Source organism: Piliocolobus tephrosceles, chromosome 11 (assembly GCF_002776525.5).
Source record: "Piliocolobus tephrosceles isolate RC106 chromosome 11, ASM277652v3, whole genome shotgun sequence".
NCBI lineage: Eukaryota > Metazoa > Chordata > Mammalia > Primates > Cercopithecidae > Piliocolobus > Piliocolobus tephrosceles.
The window spans coordinates 60,383,438-60,411,359 of NC_045444.1; the positions used below are offsets into that span (position 1 = coordinate 60,383,438).

Genomic DNA, 27,922 nt, shown 5'->3' on the forward strand with positions numbered 1-27,922 from the left:
GGCAACCACTGATCTTTTTACTATCTCCATAGTTTTGGCGTTTCCATATGTCATATCATTGGAATCATATAGTATGTGACCTCTTAATATCGTCTTCTTTAACTTACTTAGTAATATCCATTTAAGGTTCCTCCATGTCTTTTCATGACTTGATAGCTCATTTCTTTTAGTGCTAAATAATATTCCATTGTCTGAATATACTACTACTGAAGGACATCTTAGTTGCTTCCAAGTTTTGAAAATTATGAATAAACCTACTGTAGACATCCATGTGAAGATTTCTGTGTGGACATGTTTTCAACTAATTTTATGTAAATACTAAGGAGCACAATTGCTGGATCATGTGGTAAGAGTATGTTTAGTTTCCTAAGAAACTGCCAAACTGTCTTCCAGTGGCTATCATTTTGCATCCCTATCAGAAATGAATAAGAGCTTCTGTTGTCCTGTATTCTTGTCAGCATTTACTGTTGTCAGCATTTTGGATTTTGGCCATTCTAATAGGGTGTAATGGTATCTTGTTTTAATTTACAATTCCCTGATGATATATGGTGTTGGACATCTTTTCACATGCTTTTATCTGTTTATTTTCCTTGGTGAGTTGTCTGTTCAGATCTTTTGCCCATTGTTTACATTGGTTACTAGGTTGTTTCTTTTCTTATTTTTGAGTCTAAAACTTTTTTTTTTTTTTTGAGACAAAGTCTCCCTCTTGTCCCCCAGGCTGGAGTGTGATGTCCCGATCTCAGCTCACTGCAACCTCAGCCTCCTGGGTTCAAGCGATTCTCCTGCCTCAGCCCCCCGAGTAGCTGGGATTAGAGGCACCTGTCACCACATCTGGCTAATTTTTGTGTTTTTTAGTAGAGATGAGGTTTCAGCAGGTTGGCCGGGCTGGTCTAGAACTCCTGACCTCAGGTGATCCACCTGCCTCGACCTTCCAAAGTGCTGGGATTATAGGTGTGAGCCACTGTGCCTGGCCTAAACCTCTTTAAATACCAAAAAGATCCCACTGATCTGCCTCATCTATGTCTTATTACACCTTCAACCATTGTTTTTTAGGTTTCTACTATGCTACTCTTTCATGTCCTTGAATGTGCCTTCCTCATGGCCGTATTGTCTGCTTGCACTATTCATTCCATGTGCTCCTTTTTATATAAGTAATACTTGACATCCTTTAGAGTTTTGCTAAAACATGACTTCCTCAGGGGAGTTTTCTTCACACCAGAAGGTCTCTCTTACATACTCTTGGAGGCACACGTGATCCTGGTCACAGGTCAATCATGTTTAACGTCTGTTTTTCACAGAATAGAAGCTCCCTGAGGATAGGAATCGTATTTGTTCCCACTGTTGTGTGCTCAGTGTTCAGATTGTGTCTGGCACATGCTAAATGTTCGATACATATTTGTTAAATGAACATTTAAGTACTGATGGGAAGAATTTACACAGCCCTCTTCTCTACCTATAGAAAATGCAAATTTGAAGAAATTAGCTAGACAATCTATCTGCACAACTTGATATCCTTTGGTAAGTCTCAGATCAACCTGTCACCTCTTAGATACTGTGTAGTATTTACCATTACTTAATAAGCCAGGGGAATAATATGAGTATTCTAGAGAAGACTATTTTGTTTGATCTTTGATGAAAACACCAGTTTATATATGTTAATCATGAACCAAAAGTTTTGCTTTAGAAATAACTAGTAGCCTAGTTAGTTAATTCAACCTCATTAGTTAATTCAACCTTTTGTCCATACCAGTTGCAGAAATTTATAATCTCATCTTTTCTTGAAGAATGGTGATAACATTTATGATCCTGAACTGTTTTCCAGCCATCACTCATGACAGGACTACCTATGTGCAGTGGCCTAAAACAATTTAATATTTTACATGATGAGATATGAAGGGGCAAACACTAAGAGCTGTATTCTGCTGCACAACAAACATATAAAACACTAATTTCACATTTTTCTTGCTTTAGAAATGTACTGACCATTAATCGTTGTTCTCAAAATGCCAAATATACTTTGTCTTAGTCTAAAAATATTGAAAGCTAAGCACAAGCTAGGCATGGAGTTACTCATTGAGAGTTAAGAAAACAATTAACTATGCTGAAGAAAAAGAGATAGGTTTTGAGCAAAATTTTATCATCTTTTTTCTAGCTTTCACTCTACATATTGGAAATGATGAAATGTATGAAAAGGACTCTAATGTTATATTGACTCATTCATAAAAGTGTGTATAGAATGCATAATTGGGAAACCCTGTTTGCAGAGCCCAGAGTCATGAAGAATAGAACTCAGGAAACCCATTTAAGAAAACAGTGAGAACATATAGAAAGACCTCTATGATGGCTTCTACATTATTCAGATTACTCAAAGAAAAGATGTCAGCAATGCAAGTTAAAATAGGTATTTTATTGAGAAATTTGCTTTGTCAGTGAGAAAGTAACAAATATTTTCATTTAATAAAATTAGCATATTTTTAATTCTAAAAATGTCTCTTAAAAGCCTGTATTATCTGAAACTGCAGATCATTCTGATCCAGGGTTTTCTTTTAGTGTCTCCCATGGAAAAAGAAGTAGCAGCTTCCATTCATGCAAATAACAGAAGATAAGTAGTTTGACTTGTTCACAAACAAATTTTCCACTCAAGTTTCGGTTGTCTGCATGCATGTGAATTAACATCTTTATTACTGTAACTAGAAAAATCTCCTGGTAACAGCAGTGGGGCCTTAGGCTTACCCCTGAGCATTCAGAGTCATAATATGGTCATATTAAAAAAGGGAAGTTCTGCAGCAAGACAGTTCAGCTTAAAAACATCCCCATTCTCTGATCACAACTTAAAATTGGTACAGGTTAATAGTACACTAAAGTATAATTTATTTGTTATTAATAAATATACTAGGCTTCCATGCAGTTTTTTGTTTTGTTTTTTGTTCTTTTTTTCTTTGAGACGGAGTCTCACTCTGTCGCCCAGGCTGGAGTCGGCTCACTGCAAGCTCCGCCTGCTGGGTTCACGCCATTCTCCTGCCTCAGCCTCCCAAGTAGCTGGAACTATAGGCACCCGCCACGATGCCTGGCTAATTTTTTGTATTTTTAGTAGAGACGGGATTTCACCATGTTAACCAGGATAGGCTCGATCTCCTGACCTCGTGATCCACCAGCCTCGACCTCCCAAAGTGCTGGGATTACAGGCATGAGCCACTGTGCCTGGCCCCCATGCAGGTTTTTAAAAAATTGTTTATTTGTTTCATTAAAAGGACAATGACTCTAACCCTATAAATTATTTTATAAATAACTTTTACATATGAGACACTACAAGTATAATTAAATAAATATCTGAAACATGTTTAAAATAAGTTAAACCAGTACTGACATCTAATAATTAAGATGCTCAACAGTCATCTAAATAGATCTCTTTAATTTACTGAAGATAAAGTTTATCTGAAGATGCTATGGTCTAAATGTCTGTGTCCTCCCATAATTCGTATGTTGAAACCTAATCCTCAATCATGTTTAACATCTGTTTTTCACAGGAGAATAGAAGCTCCATGAGGATAGGAATCATATTTGTTCCCACTGTTGTGTGCTCAGTGTTCAGATTGTGTCTGGAACATGCTAGATGTTCAATAAATATTTGTTAAATGAACATTCAAGTACTGATGGGAAGAATTTACACAGTCCCCCTTCTCTGCCTGTAGAAATGTAAAGTTGAAGACACATCCTCAATGTGTTAGTATTAGGGGGTAGGGCCTTTGAGAGGTTATTAGGTCATGAGGGTGGAGCCCTATTGAGTGGAATTAATGCCCTTATAAGGGGCTGATGAGACCAGTTCTTCCCATCTACTATGTGGGGACACAGCAAGAAGGTACCATCTATGAGCCAGAAATTTGGCACTTACCAGACACCAGATATGTTGGTGCCTTAATCTTGGACTTCACAACTTCCAAAACTGTGAGAAATAAGTTTCTGTTGTTTATAAGCTATCCAGTTTATGATATTTTGTTATAGTAGCTGAAATAATAGACTGAGAAGGCAACATTTAGTGATTTTAAAAATTACATATTTTTATACATAGACACTTTAAAAAGACTAAATTCTAAATGTAATCTTTAGAATTTTTTTTTTTTTTTTTTTGGAGACAGAGTCTCACTCTGTCACCCAGGCTAGAGTGCAGTGGCACAATCTCAGCTCACTGCAACCCCTACCTCCTGGTTTCAAGCAATTCTCCTGCCTCAGCCTCCCAAGTAGCTGGGATTACAGGCGCACGCCACCACACCAGGCTAATTTTGTTTGTTTGTTTTTAGTAGAGATGGGATTTCACCAGGTTGGCCAGGCTGGTCTCGAACTCCTGGGCTAAGAAATTCACCTGCTTCGGCCTCCCAAAGTGATGGGATTACAGGTGTGAGCCATCACCATGCCCAGCCTAGGTTTAGAATTTTTAAATATTGGCTTGAACTATATAGTTTTTATTTTTTTTAACTGCAGGGAATAAAGTAAAAGGGTTATCCTGCATTATGATGCTTTGTTCAAATACAGAAATGATACCTTATATGGCAATAATTTTTTTCAAGTTCAAATTAATCTGCTCAAATTAATATTTGTAGCATAAAAGTTAAAGATCAGATTGTACTTCTGCAGAAGGACTGTGGAGATAATAATACATATGGAGGTTTTTATTCCTTTCCTTAATGGCATAGATTAGTAATTTGGGTAGAAAAGAAAAGACGAACTTAAAAAAAAATAGTGCCTCTAGGTTTTTTTGCTTGTTTTTTTTTTTTTTTTTTTTTTTTGAGACTGAGTCTCTCTCTGTCACCCAGGCTGAAGTGCAGTGATGTGATCTTGGCTTACTGCAACCTCCACCTCCCAGGCTCAAGGGGTACTCCCACCTCAGTCTCCCAAGTAGCTGGGACTACAGGCATGCGCTACCACACCCTGCTATTCTTTTTTTTTTTTCTTCCCTTTTTTTTTAGTAGAGACCAGGTTTCACCATGTTGCTCAGGCTGGTCTCAAACTCCTGACCTCAAGCTATCTGCCCGCCTCAGCCTCCCAAAGTGCTGAGATTACAGGCGTGATTCGTTATGCCTGGACCTCTAGGTTTTAAATGAGTACTATTTGTCAAGAAAATGGAAAAAAGAAAAATAACCTCTTATTAGAATCATTAAAATTCTTTTTCAAGAGGTGCTATCAAAAATTGTAAAGCTGTCATAATTTAAGATCTATTTCCTGCCAGCAATATACTTGCCAAATTTGATGATTTAAAGGAACAGTTAATAGGATGTTAATTTTGAAATTATAGTAAACAGTTGTAGAAAGCAATGACTATATAATGTTGGCATATTCATGTTATTTATAGTACAGGTGACCCTCCATATGCACAGGTTCCACATCCACAGATTCAGTCAACTGCAGATAAAAAATGTAATTAGGCTTACAATGGTCGCATCTGTAGTAAACATGTACAGACTGTTTTTCTTGTTGTTTTTCCCTAAACAATACAGTATAACAACTATTTACATAGCATTTACAATGTATTAGGCATCATAAGTATCTAAAGATGATTAAAGTATATGGGAGAATGTGCATAGGTTATATGCAAATACTACACCATTTTATTTATTTATTTTGAGACAGAGTCTCACTCTGTTGCTCAGGCTGGAGTGCAGTGGCACGATCTCGGCTCACAGCAACCTCTGCCTCCCAGATTCAAGCGATTCTCCTGCCTCAGTCTCCTAAGTAGCTGATTACAGGCACCTGCCACCACACCCAACTAATTTTTTGTATTTTTCAGGAGAGAGGGGTTTCGCCATGTTGGCCAGGCTGGTCTTGAACTACTGACCTCAGGTGATCCACCTGCCTTGGCCTCCCAAAGTACTGGGATTACAGGCATGAGCCACCACGCCTGGCCTACACCATTTTATATAAGGGACTTGAGTATCCTCAGATTTTGGGATCTTCAGGAGTCCTGGAACCACCCCCCTTGGATACCGAAGGATGACTATATTATATTTATTATCAGAACTTTAATTTGGTTTTCTCTTTTTCCTAAGTCAGCTTCCTATGTGTTTTACATACATGTAAAATCACAGACCCTGAGCATGTGGTAGGAACACATCTTGTCACATTTTACAGAAGAGACAACTGAGGCTCACAGAGATTGCCTCTGTTAACTTGCCCAAGGTCACCCAGCTAAAAACTAATGAATATGGGGCTAGAATATGATTCCATATAGGGTTCTCCCCCTCATAATTTAGGTCTTAGGGGAATGTGAGGGTGAGGACAAATGCTCGATTTCTTTATATCTTTCCTGTTGGAGAGTGTTTGCATTAATAGCAGGAGGACTCTGTTCAGGACTCCTTTGAAGAAATCTGTAAAACAAGTACTCATCCCGGAATTCATACTCGTTGGTAATATGTTGGATGACTCCCCCTTGTACCAGCCTGTCTCCGTATATCACAGCTTCACCACGGTCGGAGGCAAGGCCGACTTCAATTAGCCAGTTCACCAGGTCACAGCCACAGAAAGTTCCAGCAGAAGTTGTTGCACCACACCTGTGTCAAAGGAATGATTCACCCATATGTTCTGTAAATCTGGTATCAGCACTGCATGATAGAGGACAAGCAAGAAAAAAATAGAAGGAAACAAGGAAAGACAGCGTGATAGTTAAAAGCATGGCGGGAAGGAAACTGTTCTGAATAGAAAGGGTTTGTTAACTCTCCTGAACCTAGAAAGACCCACTGGAGAAAAAGAAAATATGCCAGTAACGCTTGTGAAAACAGAAATGCTTAAACAATAGCAAAAGAAGTCATGGATAATATAAATGCACTTACAAAGAAATACTCTTTTTATAGTAGCCTGTTATCAGATCTGTCCTGTAATAGCTGAATATGATATATTTTATAATTTATACTTTTAGTTATACTAAGGAATTTGTTTCAGGAACACTACATATTTTTCACAAGCTCTTAAGAAGTGATTATTTTCACTAAACTATTCAAAGCAAACTTTATTTTTAGCTCCATATACATCATGTATACATATGCACTCCATACATCATAGTGCCCCACAAGTAGCCTTTCTTCTTGCCCTCAGCAGGCAAGACAATCCTACTGATATGTTTGTCAGAAATGTGCTTCAATAGGAAGCAAGGAAAGAGTAAGTGAGATCTAACTAGCTACAAATCTAAGATTTTAAAAATGTGCTTTGTGAATCTACTTCTTGAGTATTTAAAAATCTATCTTCCTAATGCAAATATGGGATGCCTTCAGTATGTACAAATAAACAAAGGATAGAGAGATACAGGGAAAAAATCCAGTTACACGAGAGCTGTACATTTCACACAAATGCACCATAGTCAGACAACATGAATCTGTCCACAAGCATCATTCAGGCTACAAAACCTAAAGTGCTTGACATGGGAAATGGATGAAGATCAATGTGAAAGGAGAAATAGGTGACAAACAAATTTAAAAACATTTCACCATAAATGAATATTCATTAGAGTTTATATAAGAATTAGAAAAAAGGTTAATGCTCATGAAAAGTTTTCTCAAATACATAAAATTACATTATTTTAACATCAGTATTTCATTTAGAGATAAGTTATCTTAATTTAGGCCTTGCAACTAGAAACACCACATACAACAAAAACCTGGATATTATACTCTGTTAGCCTTCTTTTTGCTTGTAGATTTTTTATGTATCGCCTAATACCTTTTTTTCTTTTCTTTTCTTTTTTTTTTTTTTTTTGAGACCAAGTTTCACTCTTGTTGCCCAGGTTGGAGTGCAATGGCTCAATGTCAGCTCACCGCAACCTCCGTCTCCCGAGTTCAAGTGATTCTCTTGCCTCAGCCTCCCGAGTAGATGGGCTTACAGGCATGTGCCACCACGCCTGGCTAATTTTGTCTTTTCAGTAGAGACAGGGTTTCTCTATGTTGGTCAGGCTGGTCTCGAACTCCTGACCTCAGGTGATCTGCCCGCCTCAGCCTCCCGAAGTGCTGCAATTATAGGCGTGAGCCACCATGCCCGGCCTATAGTCTAATACCTTCTATTCCAGACACCAACAGAATATTTATTTCCTGATGACTGTGATGAGGCAGCTATAATAATAGCCCATGGCTGGGTGTGGTGGCTCACGCCTGTAATCCCAGCACTTTTTTTGGGAGGCTGAGGTGGGCAGATCACTTGAGCTCAGGAGTTTGAGACCAGCCTGGCCAACATGGCAAAACTCCATCTCTACTAAAAATACACAAAAAATTAGCTGGGTATGGTGGTGCACACCTGTAGTTCCAGCTTCTCAGAAGGCTGAGGTGTGAGAATCACCTGAGCCCAGGAGACGGGGCTGCAGTGAACTGAGATTGCGCCACTGCACTCCAGCCTGGGCAACAAGAGTGAAACTTCATCTCAAAAAATGAACAAAAACCAGCCCATGGAGCTGTGCAAAGTCGCAGAGAATGTGACACTGTAGAACCTGGAAAGGGGCAGGGAACAGGCGGGCACGCTCCCAGCTGGTGTCCATCCAACCAAATGGGACTGAGGCAGACTGGAAGCCCTGCAAATTGCAAAAGCTATGCTTCCTTCCCAAGAGTTGGCAATCACACTGGGCCTCAAAGAGCTAACATGGAGTTCTCTTTTTTAACTTTAAAAAAGCAGGGTTTTTTTTTTTTTTTTTTTTTTTTTTTTGGTGGGTTTTTGTTTGTTTGTTTTTGAGACAGTCTTGCTCTGTTGCCCAGGCCAGAGTGCAGTGGTGTGATCTCGGTTCACTGCAACCTCCACCTCCCAGGTTCAAGCGATTCTTGGGCTGCAGCCTCCTGAGTAGGTGGGATTACAGGCGCACGCCACCACGCACAGCTAGTTTCTGTATTTTTAGTAGAGACGGGCTTTCACCATGTTGGCCAGGATGGTCTTGAACTCCTGACCTCAGGTGATCCTCCCACCTTGGCCTCCCAAAGTGCTGGGATTACAGGCATAAGCCAGCACACCTGGCCCTAAAAAGCAGTTTTAAATTGTTGAAACTATTCATAGATGGCACTTTGAAATAATCGTGCTCAGAAGGGTGAAAAACTAACTTTTCTTCATAGTTTACCATTGCCAGAAAGTGGGCTATGCCCATCACAGACATTCTGTCATCTAATTCAACAATCTCAAGAATTAGATTATTTTAAAGAAGAGGAAAACTAAAATTTAGAGAATTGAACTTGCCCAGTGTCACACAGCCAACAAGCAGCAGTTCAGGAGCTGAGTTCTAGTATTAGTCCACATCCACGGCGGCCCCTTTTCCACTCTCTGTACCAGGCTACCTTCTGATTATAATTATATATATGTTAAATATAGTGGCATAATAAATGTAAATAAATTATCCTCCATACAAATTTTCATACATTTCATATTTTCAGTTATAGACATAAAAGTATTTGGTTCTTTATATTTTGTTTTGTTTTCCCTTTTATGACAACCAGAAATACTGGTAGTATAGTATTTATTCAGTGTTCGTAATTTCCTGCTGTATACTTCATTTATAAAAAAAATTTTTTTCCTCATCCAAAATTAAAAGAGAATCTGCTATATACTTCGTACCTTAAGGATTCGAATAATAAATATTATGTCACAGACTAAAGGTTAGAACTTGAAGCGAAACATAAGCAACAAAATTAAGAGGCAGAAATTTCATTTCATTTTCTTGACAAATGCATTTCTCAGGAAATGCTGAGGTGGGAATATAATATCACTGCTAAATCCAATGTATCTCAAAGTTTTGTGAGAGACACTACTGGCCAACTTGAAATGAGGGTTAATATTCTATGACATTTTGGTTCATTCTAAACTAAAGTGTTCACATTTTATATGGCAATCAGAAGTTATATGACATTTTTAAAATATTAAAATCAACATAGGCCAGGCACGGTGGCTCACGCCTGTAATCCCAGCACTTTGGGAGGCCGAGGCAGGTCGATCACAAGGTCAGGAGATCAAGACGATCCTGGCTACACGGTGAAACCCCATCTCTACTAAAAATACAAAAAATTAGCCGGGCGTGGTGGTGGGCGCTTGTAGTCCCAGCTACTCAGGAGGCTGAGGCAGGAGAATGGCGTGAACCAAGGCGGAGTTTGCAGTGAGCCGAGATCGCACCACTGCACTTCAGCCTGGGTGATACAGTAAGACTCTGTCTCAAAAAAAAAAAAAAGAAATCAACGTAATATGACTCTTTTATATGCCATTTCTGAAACTATAAACTGACCCATAATTCCTTTAACTTTTACATGCATATGTAAAAATAATCATGTAATCAGTCACGACCACCTCATTTAGCCCATTACAATCCAAAACTAATCATTTAAAATATAATTGTCTAGAACTGTACTGGCAGTTTGCTTACCTTCTTTCTTTGACAATGTTTCGGATACAGAGATCACGGTGATAATGGATAAATTGTTGACAGGTCATTTTTATTTCCTCTGAAACAGGAGAATCCCTGTTTTCTGCTGTTTCTTTATTGTTCCATAGGAATTCAAGTCTGAAAATCAAATTTAAGGCCATTTTTAAGTAAAGAAAAGCACTGAGAGAGAACTCTTCCTGCTTTATCACCCCATCAAAATGGCTGTTCCAAAGCTGTCGATCACCAAAGCTGTCATCTACAATACCCAGACATCTTTAGTCTCAGAAGCAAAAACATTCTACATTCCAGACATCCTTAGTCTCAGAAGCAAAAATTCTCCATTCAGTTTCCTATTCAAAACATACTGGGGTGGAAGACTTAATCATTTTATAAACTCTCCACACATGTTTGACCCATTTCAGGTTCTACTAATAAATGTTCCTTACTCTACATTCTACTGTTTTGAAATGCAAAGATAAATTAGAGATCAAATATTTTGTTTAATCACTTTTCTATTTTAGTACCACAGAGACAAATAGCAGAGTACTCCAAAAAGTTTTGTTTCAGCCAGTCTAGACAATAGAATTGTTGATTGTTTTACCCAATCAGCATTATGAAGCTGATAACTAAGTTCAATGACTTTCCAATTACACTTTTCTCCTTTCATGAAATGATTATGAACCTAGCAACTACATCTTGATGATAATGATAAAGACGAAGAAGAAAGAACCATTACAGTTTACTGGGCACTTTTCATAGATGTGGTAGGATACATTTCTTTAGCACTCCGTTTCCATAAATTTCGACTTTGAAAACACAAGAAGAAGTACAAAGATTTGTCCCCACCTCTTCCTCCTACCCCCATGTTGGAGTATTACTACTTGTTATTTCTCATAAAGAAATCCCTAATCTTAATTCAAAGAAACCTTTCAATAAGCTGATAAAAAACCAACAATTTAGAAAGAAAACTTGAGTTTTCTGTAAGCTGTCAGTTTGATAAAAAGAGAAATTGTGTTGTCAAAGGAGACAGACACTCAAATATAGACCATGGGGGTACACCACCTACTACTTCCATTTCCAAAGACATTTTCAAGTTTCATTTAACTTTATGTAGTTAATGGCATAGACAGAAATCAGTGTCCATCAATTCTTGTTAAAGTGCAAATCAATGCCAGATTTATAATAGTTCCTCCAATTTTTTTTTTGCAATTGTTTTTTTTTTAGCAGTTACTAAAAGTTTAAAAACATCAGTATCTTAATGTGTGTGTGTGTGTGTGTGTGAGAGAGAGAGAGAGAGAGAGAGGGTCTTGCTGTGTCACCCAGGCTGGAGTGCGGTGGCACAATCTTGGCTCACTGCAACCTCTGCCTTCCAGGTTCAAGCCATCCTCCTGCCTCAACCTCCTGAGCAGCTGGGACTACAGAAGCATGCCACCACACCTGGCTAATTTTTTTTTTTTTTTTTTGTAGAGACTAGGTTTCACCATGTTGCCCAGGCTGGTCTCAAACTCCTGAGTTCAAGCAATCTGCCCACTCTGACCTCCCAAAGTACTGGGATTACAGGCAGCCACCATGCATGGCCCCATATCAGTATCTTAATATAATGGCTTTGTCATCACATTTACAGATACAGATTTATTTCAAAACTTAATTTACCTTCTTTTGAAAGGTAGGATGATTAAATGTTTATCTAATCCAAAGATTCCAAAGGAAATAAATCCCTGGGGAAGAAAACAAAGTTATTTTTTTCAGAATTCAACAATAACATTTTAAAACAGAGAAGTTAAGGAAGTCAACAAATTTAGTGTTTGAGGAGGCAAACCTATAGTGACGAGAGCAACATTTTAAGTGAAACACACAAAGCAGGCCCTTCAAAGGCAGGTATGATGCTTTGCTGCCTTTTCCCCATTATTCTATCCTACTCATTATGAGGGGTGATACAAACCAGGGCTGAGCAGCTGCATTTACATGATAGTAAAATGAAAACATTTGAGGATAGATATATGTCTTTGTTTCCCCTTTATAAAAAGAAAATATTTCCCACTGTGCATAAGTATTTATTATTTTTCCATGACCTCACAAATTGTATAATTAACAAGTGTTGCAGTATCTAATAATAATGCAATAATTGAACATAATTTATGTAAAGTGAAACTGGCTAGTGGTTAGGGGAAGAGTTTGAAGGATTTGTGAGTGACAAGGCAAACGCCTAGCACCAGGTATCAGCCACAGGTTAGGACAAGTTAAGACTCTTTTTGAGAGGCAGAGAGTTGGGAGCTGCCACTTGTGGCACACTGGGATAAGGATCTGAGTGCAAGTTGGTGGAAGTAGAATGGAGAATGCAGAAGGACGCACATTTCTTCATCCCCCATACTATATACAGCCAGAAGGGAATGATCTTACCACACCACCTTCCCAAGAGGACAATGGGATGGGAATGGGGTTTGCGTCTGTCTTGCTCCATTGAACCACTTCAGCCTTAAGCTGTGGGGCAGCATTTTAAATGCAACATTCCTGGCATTAGCTGCTGTTGATGACACAGCCCTATGGGATGAAACTCATCCCAGTCCCAGTTCTGGATAGCTCAGCTTAGAACGGGCTTCCTGAATGCAAAATGCTAAGTCAGAACATGATTTTTCAACTCAGTATTTTATAGATCTTAGACAGAAAATCAGATCTTAAACAGTATCACAAAGTGAGATATCAAGTAGGATGCTCATGTCTGTCTGTAATAAATGGATAAAGGTCATTTGTCTCTGTGGGCATAGCCATTTTTGCTCCCATCACAATGGCCAAACTGTAAATATTGTAAGAAATTAGGAAAAACTTACAGCGGCATTTATTGACAAATGTTATTTTAGATTTAATAGGCAAAGTATTTTAGATTTAATAGGCAAACTCAGTGATTTCAAATGAGTGTGTTTTTTTGTTTTTTTGATCTGATACTCAATCTGTGGACTAATATTCTCTAATGAAAAAGTTAAGGGCTGGGCGCAGTGGCTCATGCCTGTAATCCCAGCACTTCGGGAGGCCAAGGCAGATGGATCACTTGAGGTCAGGAGTTCAAGACCAGCCTGGCCAACATGGTGAAACCCCATCTCTACAAAAAATAAAAAAATTAGCCGGGTATGGTAGCAGGTGCCTGTAGTCCTAGACACTCGGGAGACTGAGGCAGGAGAACCGCCTGAACCCAGGAGGTGGAGGTTGCAGTGAGCTGAGATAGCGCCACTGCACTCCAGCCTGGGTGACAGAACGAGACTCAGTCTCGATTAAAAAAAAAAAAAGTAAGGAGTTAAAGGTCAAAATTTGAAATTTGCACATAAAAATATTTTCCCAATATGTAAGATATAACTTATCCTTAAGTATCCATTTTGATAACGACATAAACATACACAATAGCACCTATCATATTACTTGTTTATGGAATTTTAGTTTCCTAATTTATAAACTGGGGGTGACAATATTACTTTTCAGGTGTTGTCATGATGTTTAAATGAGATAATGAATGTAAAATGCTTAACGATGGTTGGCACATAGTAGGCTATCAAGGAATGGTAACTGCTATCCCTAGTCAAAATTTATTTATACACCACATGATTCTTCTTTTTAAGATTTAAGTATCTATTGTTCAAGAAACATCAAAATGTAAATGAAATGATGTCCATTAAGGAGATGGCCAGGAGCCGTGACTCATGCCTGTAATCCCAGCACTTTGGGAGGCTAAGGTGGTTGGATCACCTGAGGTTGGGAGTTCAAGACTAGCCTGACCAACTGGAGAAACCTCGTCTCTACTAAAAATACAAAATTAGCCGGGTGTGGTGGTGCATGCCTGTAATCCCAGCTACTTGGGAGGCTGAGGCAGACGAATCACTTGAACCAGGGAGGCAGAGGTTTTGGTGAGCTGAAATTGCACCACTGCAACAAGGGCAAAGCTCCGTCTCAAAAAAAAAAAAAAAAAATTTAAGGCGCTAAATTAAAGGTTCAGGGAAAGTAAGTTATTTTCCCAAAGTGACTTTTTTTTTTTTGAGACAGTCTCATCTTGCTCTGTCACCCATGCTGGAGTGCAGTGGCACAATCTCAGCTCACTGCAACCTCTACCTCCTGGGTTCAAGTGATTCTTGTGCCTCAGTCTCTGCAGTAGCTTGGATTACAGGCATGGACTACCACGTCTGGCTAATTTTTTTGTATTTTTTTGTAGAGACGGGGTTTCACCATGTTGGCTAGGCTGGTTTTGAACTCCTGGCCTCAAGTGACCCACCCACCTTGGCTTCCCAAAGTGCTGGTATTACAGGTGTGAGCCAATGAGCCCGGTCCCATTGTGACTTATTAAGATCACACCAAAGTTACTACCTGGTATTTTTCTGGTGGAAGCACTCAGTGTACATTCTGATGACTTTAACCAGTATAATAATTCATCTCTACTAGAAGACAAGCAGCAGCTGTCAGCTGCCATGCATACCAGCAGCTGGTAAACAAACTAAATACTTTTTATGTGAAAGAAAACAACATCCTAATCCACTCCCCACTTCCCCCCACCCCCTACCAATCAACCTATCTAGGAAAACAAAATCCCCTCAAAGTTCTCCATAAATAAATACCTGGCCAAAGTTAAACACAGCACAGAAAAACTGTAACTCAACATAAAGTCTTCCAGGCTCTTGGTTGAATAACCACCATAAACAACTGGAAAGATTCTGTAAAGGAAGGAGGAAAGAGTATTTCAAAATCAAGCAAGCTAATAATTCCTCTCCATCCACAGCATAGTACAATAACTTACCTACTTAATAATTACAGGGAAAAAGACTAGAGGGAAAAACACTGAGAGAATACAGAGGCTTTATCTTTTCAACAAGAAAGTTTCAACCTCTCCTCCTGACAGTTGTCATTCAAACAGTTATCTATTCTGATCAGATTTGAAGCAAGAAGACATGAGCCATAATACAGAAGCTTACATAATGTATCAAGATTGCCAACTAGCCTAAGACAGGCCTGATTTTAAATTTAGTTCTACACAATGAGAACAATTACATCACTAAGCAATTCTTGGCAGCATTTCTTATTTTTTTATTTTTGTTCTTAAACAGCACTTAACGTGGTACTGGCTGATATCACACTATCTCACAAGCATCCCAGTGTGCAAAGGGTTCCTTCATAGGTTATTCGGTCCATCTCCTACCTCTAGATGAGTTACACTTGAACCATCTCGAAGAATTATATAATAAGAACTGATAATTCACAAATAGGACATTTAGTAACCAAAGAAATGCATGTAGTCTAAAAATAAAATACTGGATTTTACTTTTCTCTATTTTGTAAGCATCTATTATATGAAGTGGTTATGTTATTTTGATAATTGCAAATTATTTTTTGAAGTTTATCTGAGGAATAAGTTCTAAGAGGTTTTTCAGTTTTCTTTTTTTTCCGGTGGACACTGAGGTTTCATGTTCTGAGAGATTAATGTAGGCATTTATCCACTTTGGTCAGTCAGGTATGTTAGGAATAAGTGGCCCTGTGTACATTATTGAAATAGCTGCTTTTGGGCCAGGCGTGGTGGTTCACGCCTGTGATCCCAGCACTTTGGAGGCCAAGGAGAGTGGATCACCTCAGGTAAGGAGTTCAAGACCAGCCTGACCACCAATATGATGAAACCCCGTCTCTACTACAAATACAAAACTTAGCCAGGCATGGTGGCACGTGCCTGTAATCCCAGCTACTTGGGAGGCTGAGGCAGGAGAATCACATGAATCCAGGAGGCGGAGGTTGCAGTGAGCCGAGATCGTGCCACTGCACTCCAGCCTGGGAGACAGAGCGAGACTCCGTCTCAAAACAAAACAAAACAAAACAAAAGCTGCTTTTACCAAATTCTAGGTTCAGAGCATAGAATGAATAAATGATTCTAAGCAGAATAAGCTATTGGAGCACTTAGGCCTCAGAGTAATGTGAATGATTCATCTCTTCCCCTCACACTCCCAAATATTTAGCTCAAGATTCAAATTCAGGTGACTTAGCTACCACACTTCTGGAAAGCAGCAACTAAGTTTCTCCCAGATGCCTGAATAAAACCTTTGCCAAAAATTTAAAGAAATGGGCCCAAAACAAAACCAGAAAAAACAATTACAGCAAACAGGCCAATGATGAGAAGTAAACACAGCAACACATGTCGGGTCAGCTGCTGGTCTCCACTCTGTAGATACTGCTCTTCTTCCTGGGCTAATATGCAGCTCTGGGAGTTACAGCGACTCACACAATGATCATCTATAAAATAGTAAGCACAACAATTTGTAATCAGGGCTTTTTATCTAAATGCATTTTAAATTTGTAATGACTTCCTAAGAGAAACAACAGAAAAGCACATTCAGCTAAGAATCAGTATATTATTTTAGATGAAATTGGAAGAAAGCTCCTTCATGTTGTTTTAGAAGAATTCTAGCTGAAATGTTTTTATCTCAAAAAAACATAAGTAGAATACAATAGTTCCCTTTTACACTATTCAACAATGTTATATATATAATTATCTAACATCAGTGATATAAGTTGACCTTTAAAAATTATACATAATTTGGCCGGGTATGGTCGCTCATGCCCATAATCCCAGCACTTTGGGAGGCCGAGGCAGGTGGATTACTTGAGATCAGGAGTTCAAGACCAGCCTGGCCAACACGGTGAAACCTCGTCTCTACTAAAAATACAAAAATTAAACTGGTGTGGTGGCGTGCACCTGTAATCCCAGCTACTTGGAAGACTGAGACAGGAGAATCGCTTGAACCTGGGAGGCAGAGGTTGTGGTGAGCCAAGACTGCGCCACAGAGTAAGACTCTGTCTCAAAAAAAGAATAAAAAAATAAAACAAAAATTATATATAATTTTTATGTAATTAATATAATTAAGTATAAATTATATAATTTTTATTTTATATATTAGTTATATAAATAATATATAATTATATAAAATATATTTATATATTACATGTTATAAATGTATGTTATATATAATTATATATTATAATCATATAAATTTATATATAATTATATATGTAATTTGTATATATTATTTATATAAATTACAAATTAATATATAAGCATATGTAAGTAAAAATTATATATTTAATTATATTTATAATTTACACATATAAGTTATATATTAAATATCTAATATATATTAGATATTATATATACACTAAGTGAATTAACACAGGAACAGGAAACCAAGTACTGCATGTGCTCACTTATAAGTGGGAACTAAACTTCAGATACTCATGGACATAAAGATGGCAACAATAGAAACTGGGGACTACTAGAGGTGAGGAGGAAGGGAGGGGGACAAGGGTTGAAAAAGTATATAATATATATTATATTTTTATTTTTGTATTGTATATATTTAAATTATATACATATTATTTTAAAGGCCAAATTAATAACTGAAGTTTTATCACTGATAAATCTATATGTTAGTCATGAATACCCTATTTTGGCTAACTGTAAAACAAATTACTATTATCTGTTACCTCTCATTAAAGAGTTCACAATTAGCCTTAACCCCTGCCTTTCACCATATACAAAAATTAACTCAAGATGGACTAAAGATTTCAATGTAATGGTCTTGGACGGGCATGGTGGCGCATGCCTATAATTTCAGCAGTTTGGGAGGCTGAGGTGGGCAGATCATTTGAGGTCAGGAGTTCAAGACCAGCCTGACCAACATAGTGAAACCCTGTCTCTACTATAAAAATTAGCCAGGCACGGTGGCGGGCACCTGTAATCCCAGCTACTTGGGAGGCTGAATCGCTTGAACCTGGGAGGCAGAGGTTACAGTGAGCCAACATCGTGCCATAACACTCCAGCCTGGGCAACAAAGCAAGACTGTGTCTTAAAAAAAAGAGAGAAAAAAGTAATGCCTCAAACTGTAAGAATCCTAGAAGAAAACCTAGGAAACACCATTCTGGACATTGGCCTTCGGGAAGAATTTATGATTCAGTCCTCAAAAGCAATTGTAACAAAAACACTACACTGGGAAGTTTTAAGGTAAAAACAAAAACAAAACCAAAAATTGGCAAGTGGGACCTAATTAAACTAAAGAGCCTCTGCACAGCAGAGGAAACTATGAACAGAGTAAACAGACGACCTACAGAATGGGAGAAAATATTCGCACACTATGCATCCAACAAGGCCTAGTATCCAGAATCTATAAGGAACTTAAACAATCAAACAAACTAAACACAAATAACTCCATTAAAAAATGGACAAAAGACATGAACAGACACTTCTCAAAGACACAAAAGCAGCCAACAAACATGAAAAAATGCTCCACATCAATAATCATCAGAGAAATCAAAACCACAGTGAGACGCTATCTCACACCAGTCAGAAGGGCTATTATTAAAAATTCAATAAACAACAGATGCTGGTGAGGCTGCAGAGAAAAGGGAATGTTTGTATACCATTGGTGGGAACGTAAATTAGTTCAGTCACTGTGGAAAGCAGTCTGGAGATTCTCTCAAAGAACTTAGAATAGGACTACCATGTAACCCAGCAATCCCATTACAGGGTACGTATCCAAAAGAAAAAAAAAATGGTTCTACCAAAAGACACATGCACTTGCATGTTCATCACAGCACTACTCACAATAGCAAAGACATGGAATCAAACTAGGTGCCCATCAATGGTGGACTGCATAAAGAAAATGTGCTACATACATACCATGGAATACTATGCAGCCATAAAAGGAATGAAATAGGCCAGGCACAGTGGCTCATGCCTGTAGTCTCAGCACTTTGAGAGGACAAGGTGGGCAGATCGCTTGAGCTCAGGAGTTCAAGACCAGCCTGGGCAACATGGCAAAACCCTGTCTCTAATGGCAACATGGCAAACAAGTCCAGATGCGGTGGCTCATTCCTATAATCCCAGCATTTTGGGAGGCCGAGGTGGGCAGATCACCTGAGGTCAGGAGTTTGACACCAGCCTGACCAATATGGTGAAATCCCATCTCTTCTAAAAATATAAAAATTAGCTGGGCATGGTGGCAGCCGTGAATAGTTCCAGCTATTCAGGAGTCTGAGACAGGAGAATTGCTTGAACCTGGGAGGTGGAGGTTGCAGTGAGCCGAGATCGTGCCACTGCACTCCAGCCTGGGTCACAGAGCCAGACTCCGTTTCAAAAACAAAACAAAACAAAAATTAGCCATGCGTGGTTGCACATGCCTGTAGTCCTGGCTACTTGGTAGGCTGAGGTGGGATGATGGCTTGAGCCTAGAAGGCAATGGTTGCAGTGAGCTGCTCACTCCAGCCTGGGTGGCAGAGCCGGACTCTGTCTCAGAAAAAAAAGAATGAAATAATGTCCTTTGCAGCAACATGAATGCATCTGGAGGCCATAATCCTAAGTGAATTAACACAGGAACAGAAAACCAAGTACTGCATGTGCTCACTTATAAGTGGGAACTAAACGTCAGATACTCATGGACATAAAGATGGTAATGATGGAAACTGGGGACTGCGAGAGGTGGAAGGGAGAGAGGGGGCAAGGCTAAAAAACTACTGGGTACTATGCTTAGTATCTGGGTGATGGGATCATTTGTTTGTACCCCAAACCTCAGAATCATGCAATATACCCAGGTAGCAAAACTGCATATGTACCCACTGAATCTAAAATAAAAGTTGAAAAAAACTTTGACTTAGGAAACACCTTTGAGGAACCATAAAAGTATTATACGCCATGTTTTGTATACGGAACCACATACGGAACCAAACACAAGTCACTGGCATGACTCTTTTCTGGCCAAAAATAGAGGTGAGGGACTTTTCACAGGAAGCCTTTGTTTTTCTCTTAGCTCTGCTCTATATATGGGAGCAAAAGCAAAGAAAAACATTTTTTACAAAACAGATGTCTAGTCCAACATATAGTCTTATACAAGTCAGTGATTAAAGACCACAATTCTATAGCTCTTGCCCTCAAGCTAAAAGAAAAAATTTGTATTTCCTAAAACCACATTTTAGAAAAGGCCATGTATACCCATTAAACATGGTCTAGCGCAATTGCTGATGGCATGGGGGAAGGTTCATAATGTTGCTAAGTAAAAAGAAAGTAGGCTGCCAAACTGTCTCTGTAGTATGATCCTATTTGAATAAAAATTATTTGTATATATGTGTGGAAAAATCCTGGAAGTATACCTCTATATAATAAATCTGGTTTTAAAATATTGTGTACAAACCGGGCGTGGTAGCTGACACCTGTAATCCCAGCGCTTTGGGAGGCTGAGGTGGGCAGATCACTTGAGGTCAGGAATTTGAGACCAGCCTGGCCAACATGGTGAAACCTTGTCTCTACTAAAAACACACACACACACACAAAATTAGCTGGGCGTGGCGGCAGGAGCCTGTAAACCCAGCTACTTGGGAGGCTGAGACAGGAGAATTGCTTGAACCCAGGAGGCAGAGGTTGCAGTGAGCCAAGATCGCGCCACTGCACTCCAGCCTGGGCGACAGAGCGACACTCCATCTCAAAAAAAAAAAAAAAAAAAAATTGTGTACAGATATTACAAAAATGGATAAAAATAAATCTTACTATCTTTCATTTGCTTTTTCATACATTGTTGCCATTCAACAATCTAAATGTGATACTTATTTTTGCCTTTGTACTATGCCAAGGGGTAGAGAATAAATTATATTGTCAACTCTAAAAATTCTAATTTGCCCATGGTTTAATTTCCTTCAGGCTTTATTTTAGGCTTAGGGATGATACTAAATTGTATGATTAGATGAAGTCACTATACAATGGCTCTCATTCTATATGATTTTTATAAAATATGATCAGAAAATCCAAGCCCCTATAATTTAAGAGAATTTTCAAGAATCAACTTTTTGTTTGTTGGTTTTTGAGACAGGGTCTTGCTCTGTTGCTCAGATATGATCATGGCCTATTACAGCCTCAACCTCCTGGCCTCAAGTGATCCTCCCACCTCAGCCTCCTGGGTAGCTGGCATTACAGGCATGAGCCACTGCATTCAGCTAATTTTTTTTGATTCTTTGTAGAGAGAGGCTCTGGCTATGTTGCCCAGGCTTGTCTTGAACTCCTGGGCTCAAGCACGATCCTCCTGCCTTGGCCTCCCAAAGTGCTGGGATTACAGGAGTGAGCCACCAACGCTCAGCCAAGAATCAACATTATTAATGAAGAGAATGACAGATAAGCAAAGCCTTAGGAAATTTGGGGAGGGAAAATGAAATTTGCCAAATCAGATTACATGTTGAATTTGTTAATGGATTTTACTAGTAGGTATATTGCGTAGGGTGAAAACTATAAGGAGGACAACCTTGGGTTTTCTGATGTAAAGAAACAATTTTAGAAAAAAGGCAGACAGATAAAACAAAGATGGTTTAACTGCCAGAAAGGGATTCTTGTAAAAGAAAAAAAAAGTCAGTGAATGCTCGACATCTGATATGTTTTCACTACTTTTTATGGAAATGTGAATTCTATTATTTAAGATTCATTCCTTGCCAGCAGATAGCAGCCAAATATAAATCCCATCTGAATAACAATAATTACTACTGCTACTACATATTTTAATGAGCATTTACTATGTATACCACATACTGTGCTAAGTGATTTGCATACATTGTTTTCTATAATCCTTACATTTCTTATATAAAAACATAATGCCTTTAGCAATAATATAGTTGATATATGCCTTATCAAAAAGAGCATTTTGGGGGGTTTCCCTTTTTAGATTGATTATAAATAAGTATAATCAATGAAAAATGCATTGCAATTCCACGCAAGTATGAAGTACGTTTGGTTGTTTTGAGTAATTTGAAATTTAGGCCATAAATGTAATTCAATCTCTTAGTCAAAAGGTTATTACTTTTTTTTTTCCGAGACAGTCTTGCTCTGTCACCCAGACTAGAGTGCAGTGGCATGATCCTGGCTCACTGCAACCTCCGCCTCCTGGGGTCAAGCAATTCTTCTGCCTCAGCCTCCCAAGTAGCTGGGATTACAGGCGCCCAGCACCCCACCCAACTAATTTTTGTATTTTTAGTAGAGATGGGGTTTCACCATGTTGGCCAGGCTGGTCTCGAACTCCTGACCTTGTGATCCACCCACCTTGGCCTCCCAAACTGCTGAGATTATAGGCGTGAGCCACTGTGCCTGGCCAAGAAGTTATTACTTTTAAAGGTGTCTGTTCCTTATTTTATAAGAATGGCCATATTTAAAGCATACAGATTCAAAACATAATTAAGAACAAATTAATTAGTCCTAGTCCTGGGGGATGAGAATGGGGGGAAAGTCTCGGTTTCTAAAACAAGAAAAAAGCTTCCCTCTCCCCACCTCCCACCAAAATGCCCTTTAGGGCAAACTTCCTGGATTTGTCACTTGGGTTAAATTTATTGGAGAATGTGTATGATACTACCTATTATTGCTTTGTAAGAACTTTATTTTTTAAAGTGAGTATTCTGTCTATGCACAATTATTCCCTATTAGCACTTTTTTGCTCTTAATTGAGAATCTATATTCTTGATGTTTGTAGCTTCTGTAGATATCCTATGTAGAGTTTTTTTGGGGGATAAGAATAAGGAATCTTCTGTCCCTTAATCCCATCCTCAGTCCAGAGGCACTTACTTTTCTCAAACGAAGGAATCACAGGCTCACTGGTGCTTGTGTTTGCTATTGGCTCTATTGATGGGCAGTGTAATTTACCATTTCCCATGGAGCAGGAGCAACAACCTGTATCAATCAAATAGTACGTGAGAGCAGAGCCCAACCACAACAGAAATGGACAATTTCAAGAGATGCCAGAGAAAACAAACCAAAATCCACTCACACACACTTCCCATGTAGCCTCAATAGTTTTCACATGGTATCTGTCCAAAAGTGTTCAAATCTTCTCACTCATATACAAAATATAAAAAACTTAATATCATCGAAGTATTGAATGTGGCCAGGCGTGATAGCTTACACCTGGTGCTTTGGGAGGCTGAGGTGGGAGGATCACTTGAGGCTAGAAATCTTTTTTTTTTGAGGTGGAGTCTCACTCTGTTGCCCAGACTGGAGCGCAGTGGCGCAATCTCGGCTCACTGCAACCTCCGTCTCCCGGGTTCAAGTGATTCTCCCGCTCCAGCCTCCTGAGTAGCTGGGATTACAGGCACCTGCCACCACACCCAGCTAAGTTTTAAATTTTTAGTAAAGATGGGGTTTTACCATGCTGGCCAGGCTGGTCTAGAACTCTCGACCTCAGGAGATCTGCCCGCCTTGGCCTCCCAAAGTGCTGGAATTACAGGTGTGAGCTGCCATGCTCAGCTAAGGCTAGAAATCTAAGACCAGCCTGGGTAATAGAGCAAGACTCTGTCTTTACAAAAAACTTTTTAAAAAATAGCTGGGCATGCTGGCATATGCCTATAGTCCAGCTTCTTGGAAGGATGACGTGGGAGGATTGCTTGAGTTCAGAAGTTCAAGGTTACAGGAAGCAATGACTGCACCAGTGCTCTCCAGCCTGGGGAAGGAAGGAAGGAAGGAAGGAAGGAAGGAAGGAAGGAAGGAAGGAAGGAAGGAAGGAAGGAAGGGAGGGAGGGAGGGAGGGGGGGGGGGGGGGGGGGGGGAGGGGAAGGAAGGAAGGGAGGTAGGAGAAGGAAGGGAAGGAAGGGAAAGGAAAGAAGGATGAGTAGTAGTTACCAGATACTTGGGCGGGGAGGGGGTGGCAGGGATGGGGTCAACAGGTACAAAGTTACATTAGAGTAAGTTCTAGTGCCCTATCATACAGTATGGTGGCTATAGTCAACAAAAAGATACTGTACATCTCAAAATAGAAGAGAGGATTTTGTATGTTCCTACAAAAAGAAATTATAAATTTTGAAGTGATAGATATGCTGATTACTCTGATTTGATCATTATACAATGATCTCCAGCCTGGGCAACAGAGCGAGACTCCATCTCAAAAACATAAAAATAACAACAACAACAACAAAAATGACCAAATAAAGAAATTAGTGAGCTTCGGTTTTAAAGGCCCTGAAGTAAAGGCATGATGAGAAGTGATAACACGAGTGCTGAGTGCGGGTGTGGACCAAAGAATGGAAGGTTCACTGCGTAGCTCAGGCAGCTCCAGGGAGAGGAGGCAGAATAGTCTCGGAGAGGGATATGACCGGCAGTGGAAGGGCTTGGGCACTAAGTGCAGTTCTTTGGGTGTCACGGGCACTGCAAGGCCCTTGCAGCCTCTGAAGCAGGAGCCTGATGTGGCCAGAGCTCCGTGACGAAGATTAATTTGGCCTTTTCCCTTATAAAACAGACTGGACCAGAGTGACAAGAAACAGGCAGTTTGGTTAGGAGGGAATTACAAGAATCCAGCAGTGAGACTGGAGGCCAAAGTGGGGAGATGGGAGATCAGGGGAAGGAGGGGGACCCTGCAGAGGGAGAACTCCATGCCCTAAATGACTAATTCACCTGAAGGGGAAACAGCAGAGATGTTGCTGAGCCGGGAAGTTCTAAAGAATGATGGAACCATTAAAAGGAAGATAATTGTTTAAAAAGCTCCAGTACGTTTGAAAAAGAGAACAAGTAAGTGCTGGCCACATATTCAGAAAGATATATATATTTTTATATGAAGTTTTGCTCTGTCACCCAGGCTAGAGTGCAGTGGTGCGATCTCGGCTCACTGCAACCTCTGCCTCCCGGGTTCAAGCAATTCTGCCTCAGCCCCCCGAGTAGCTGGGTCTACAGGCGTCTGCTACCACAGTCCAGCGATTTTTTGTATTTTTAGTAGAGATGGAATTTCACCATGTTGGCCAGGCTGGTCTCAAACTCCCGACCTCAAGTGATCTGCTTGCCTCGGCTTCCCAAAGTTCTGGGATTATAGCTATGAGCCATCGCGCCTGGCTGAGATGTAAATAATACATGTGTAGACAGCAGGAAATCTGGGATTGGATCTATATAAAGGGATCAGGTTAGAGATGTAACATTAGGAACAAAGTACAAAGGGTTCACATTAAAGCCATGGGAACTTACCTATTTCCTGACTCAGAAATTACCATCCTAGGCATACTTTTTTTTTGAGACAGTGTCTCTCTCTGTTTCCCAGGCTGGAGTACAGTAGTGTGCTCTTGGCTCACTGCAATCTCTGCTTTCCAGGCTCAGGTGATCCTCCTGCCTCAGCCTTCTGAGTAGCTGGGACTACAGGCATGTGCTACCATGCCTAGCTAATTTTTGTATTTTTGTATAGAGATGGGTTTTGCCATGTTGCCCAGGCTGGTCTCCAACTCCTGAGCTTAGGCAACTCACCTGCCTCGGCCTTCCAAAGTGCTAGAATTACAGGCATGAACCGCTGCGCTCAGCAACATCCTAGGTATAATCTTGATGTATACTCAAGGAGATGTGAATAAAGCTGTTCATTAAAGTATTGTTTCTAATAGCAAAATATTTTAAAGCAACATAATCCATCAGTAAGGAAATTAATAAATAAAATTTGGTATATGCATACAATTGATTATATCTACAAAATGAATTCAAAAATATTGAGTGCAATAAGACATCTACAGTATAAGATTTATATAAAAATGTAAAAGCATATAAAAATACTATATATTATTGACAGAAAACTACACATATTATAAAAGTATAGTAAAATTCTGCTCTGGAAGGATACAATCCAAATTCATAATAGTGGTTGCTTCTGGAGTTAACAGAAATGAAAGATTCTAACAAACATTCTGACTTTATTGGTAAGTTTTATTCTTTTAAAAAAGAAAACTGGGCCAGGCGTGGTGGCTCATGCTTGTATTCCCAGCACTTTGAGAGGATGAGGAGGGCAGATCACTTGAGGTCAGAAGTTCAAGACCAGCCTGGCCAACATGGTGAAAACCCACCTCTACTAAAAATACAAAAATTAGCCAGGCATGGTGGCGCACCTGTAGTCCCGGCTACTTGGGAAGTTGAAAAGGAAGGATTACTTGAACTCAAGAGGTGGCGGTTGCAGTGTGCCAAGGCTGTGCCACTGTGCTCCAGCCTGGGAGACAGAGAAAGACTTTGTTTCAAAAGAAGAGAAGAGAAAGACTTTGTTTCAAGAGAAGGGAAGGGAAGGGAAGGGAAGGGAAGGGAAGGGAAGGGAAGAGAAGCAACATATAATAAATAAGTTGACATATTTGATTACAAATCAAGGCACAAAGAAATCTCAGTCCTGACAGGCTTAGGTAAATACTGAAGTCCTGTCTTAGACTTTTTTTGAGATGGAGTCTTGCTCTGTCACCTGGGGTGGGAGTGCAGTGGCACGATCTCGGCTCACTACGACCTCCGCCTCCCTAGTTCAAGCGATTCTTCTGCCTCAGCCTCCGGAGTAGCTGGGATTACAGGCACCCACCACTACACCTGGCTAATTTTTGTATTTTTAGTAGAGATGGTGTTTCACCATGTTAGCCAGGCTGGTCTCGAACTCCTGACCTCGTGATCCACCCGCTTTGGCCTCCCAAAGTGCTGGGATTACAGGTGTGGGCCACTGCACCCAGCCTAGACTTTTTTTTTTAAAGACAGGATGTCTGTTGCCCAGGCTGGATTGCTGCAGTGTGACCACGGCTCACTGCAGCTTCAACTGCCTGGGCTCAAAAAATCCTCCTGCCTCAGCCTCCTGAGTAGCTAGGACTACAGGTGTGCACTACCACGGCCAGCTAATTTTTTTTTTTTTTTTTTTTTTTGTAGAGTCAGGGTCTCACTATGTTGCCAGGCTGGTCTTGAACTCCTGGGCTCAAGCAATCCTTCCAAAGTGCTGGGGTTACAGGTGTGAGCAACCATACCCAGCCTTGCCCTAGACTTTTAAAAGCCAGATGCAAAAATTCAGGATTGGAGAGAAACCATTCAGTAATGTACTGGGGTGGGAGGCAGGTTTTTAGTTGCTCATAAATTCAAGATGAAATCATCAGAGTAAGCTAATGTAATGTTAGGCAGAATTAAAAGTTTCTTTTCTAAGTAAGGACAGGAATGATTCTCTTTATTCTTCACTCAGTCAACAAACATTCATCAAATATTGAATGCTTACTGTGTCCTAGGACCATGGTAACTGGAATGCTATATTCAGATCTAAGCATCCCATTTTAAGAGGCACACTGAGAAACTAGAATGAATCCTTGGTGTCTCATGCATCTCAAACTTAGAAGGGTCAAATTGAACTCATTATCTTCCCCTACAAATTCTGTTCTCTCTGAATTCTCCTTCTTAGGTAATACCCACAATTACACATTCACTTAAACCAGATTTCTGGAAGTTATTCTCAGTTTCTCTCTTAGCCCTCACTCAGCTTCTAATCAGTTACCAAACCCTGTCAATACAACTTTGCCTGAGTTTGGCCTCACCTGTTTATCCAATACCTACTGCCCTAGTATAGGCCCCAAAGACTCAACTCTGCCATTATAGCATGAAAGTAGCCATAGATGACATATAAATGAGCATGGCTATATTTCAATAAAATTATGTACATGAAATTTAAATTTCATGTAGTTTTTAAGAGTCACAAAATATTTGTCTTTTAATTTTTCTTTAACCCTTTAAAAATGTAAAAAACATTTTAGGCTGGGTGCAGTGGGTCACACCTATAA

At 39.6% G+C, this 27,922-nt stretch overlaps 1 protein-coding gene across 2 annotated transcripts in view; it reads right to left on the reverse strand.

Moving 5' to 3' along the window:
* Positions 1 to 2,386: 2,386 nt before the first annotated feature.
* Positions 2,387 to 27,922, reverse strand: part of GPR155 (G protein-coupled receptor 155) — a 54,016-nt gene continuing 28,480 nt past the window's right edge. For both annotated transcript variants that reach the window (XM_023186012.2, XM_023186013.2), the window contains 6 exons: positions 22,968 to 23,072; positions 16,482 to 16,618; positions 14,962 to 15,057; positions 12,020 to 12,084; positions 10,367 to 10,504; positions 2,387 to 6,542 (listed from right to left, as the gene is read on the reverse strand). In XM_023186012.2, the coding sequence (XP_023041780.1) occupies positions 6,242 to 6,542; positions 10,367 to 10,504; positions 12,020 to 12,084; positions 14,962 to 15,057; positions 16,482 to 16,618; positions 22,968 to 23,072 (842 nt within the window). In that variant the 3' untranslated portion in view covers positions 2,387 to 6,241. The remainder of the gene's footprint in view (positions 6,543 to 10,366; positions 10,505 to 12,019; positions 12,085 to 14,961; positions 15,058 to 16,481; positions 16,619 to 22,967; positions 23,073 to 27,922) is intronic.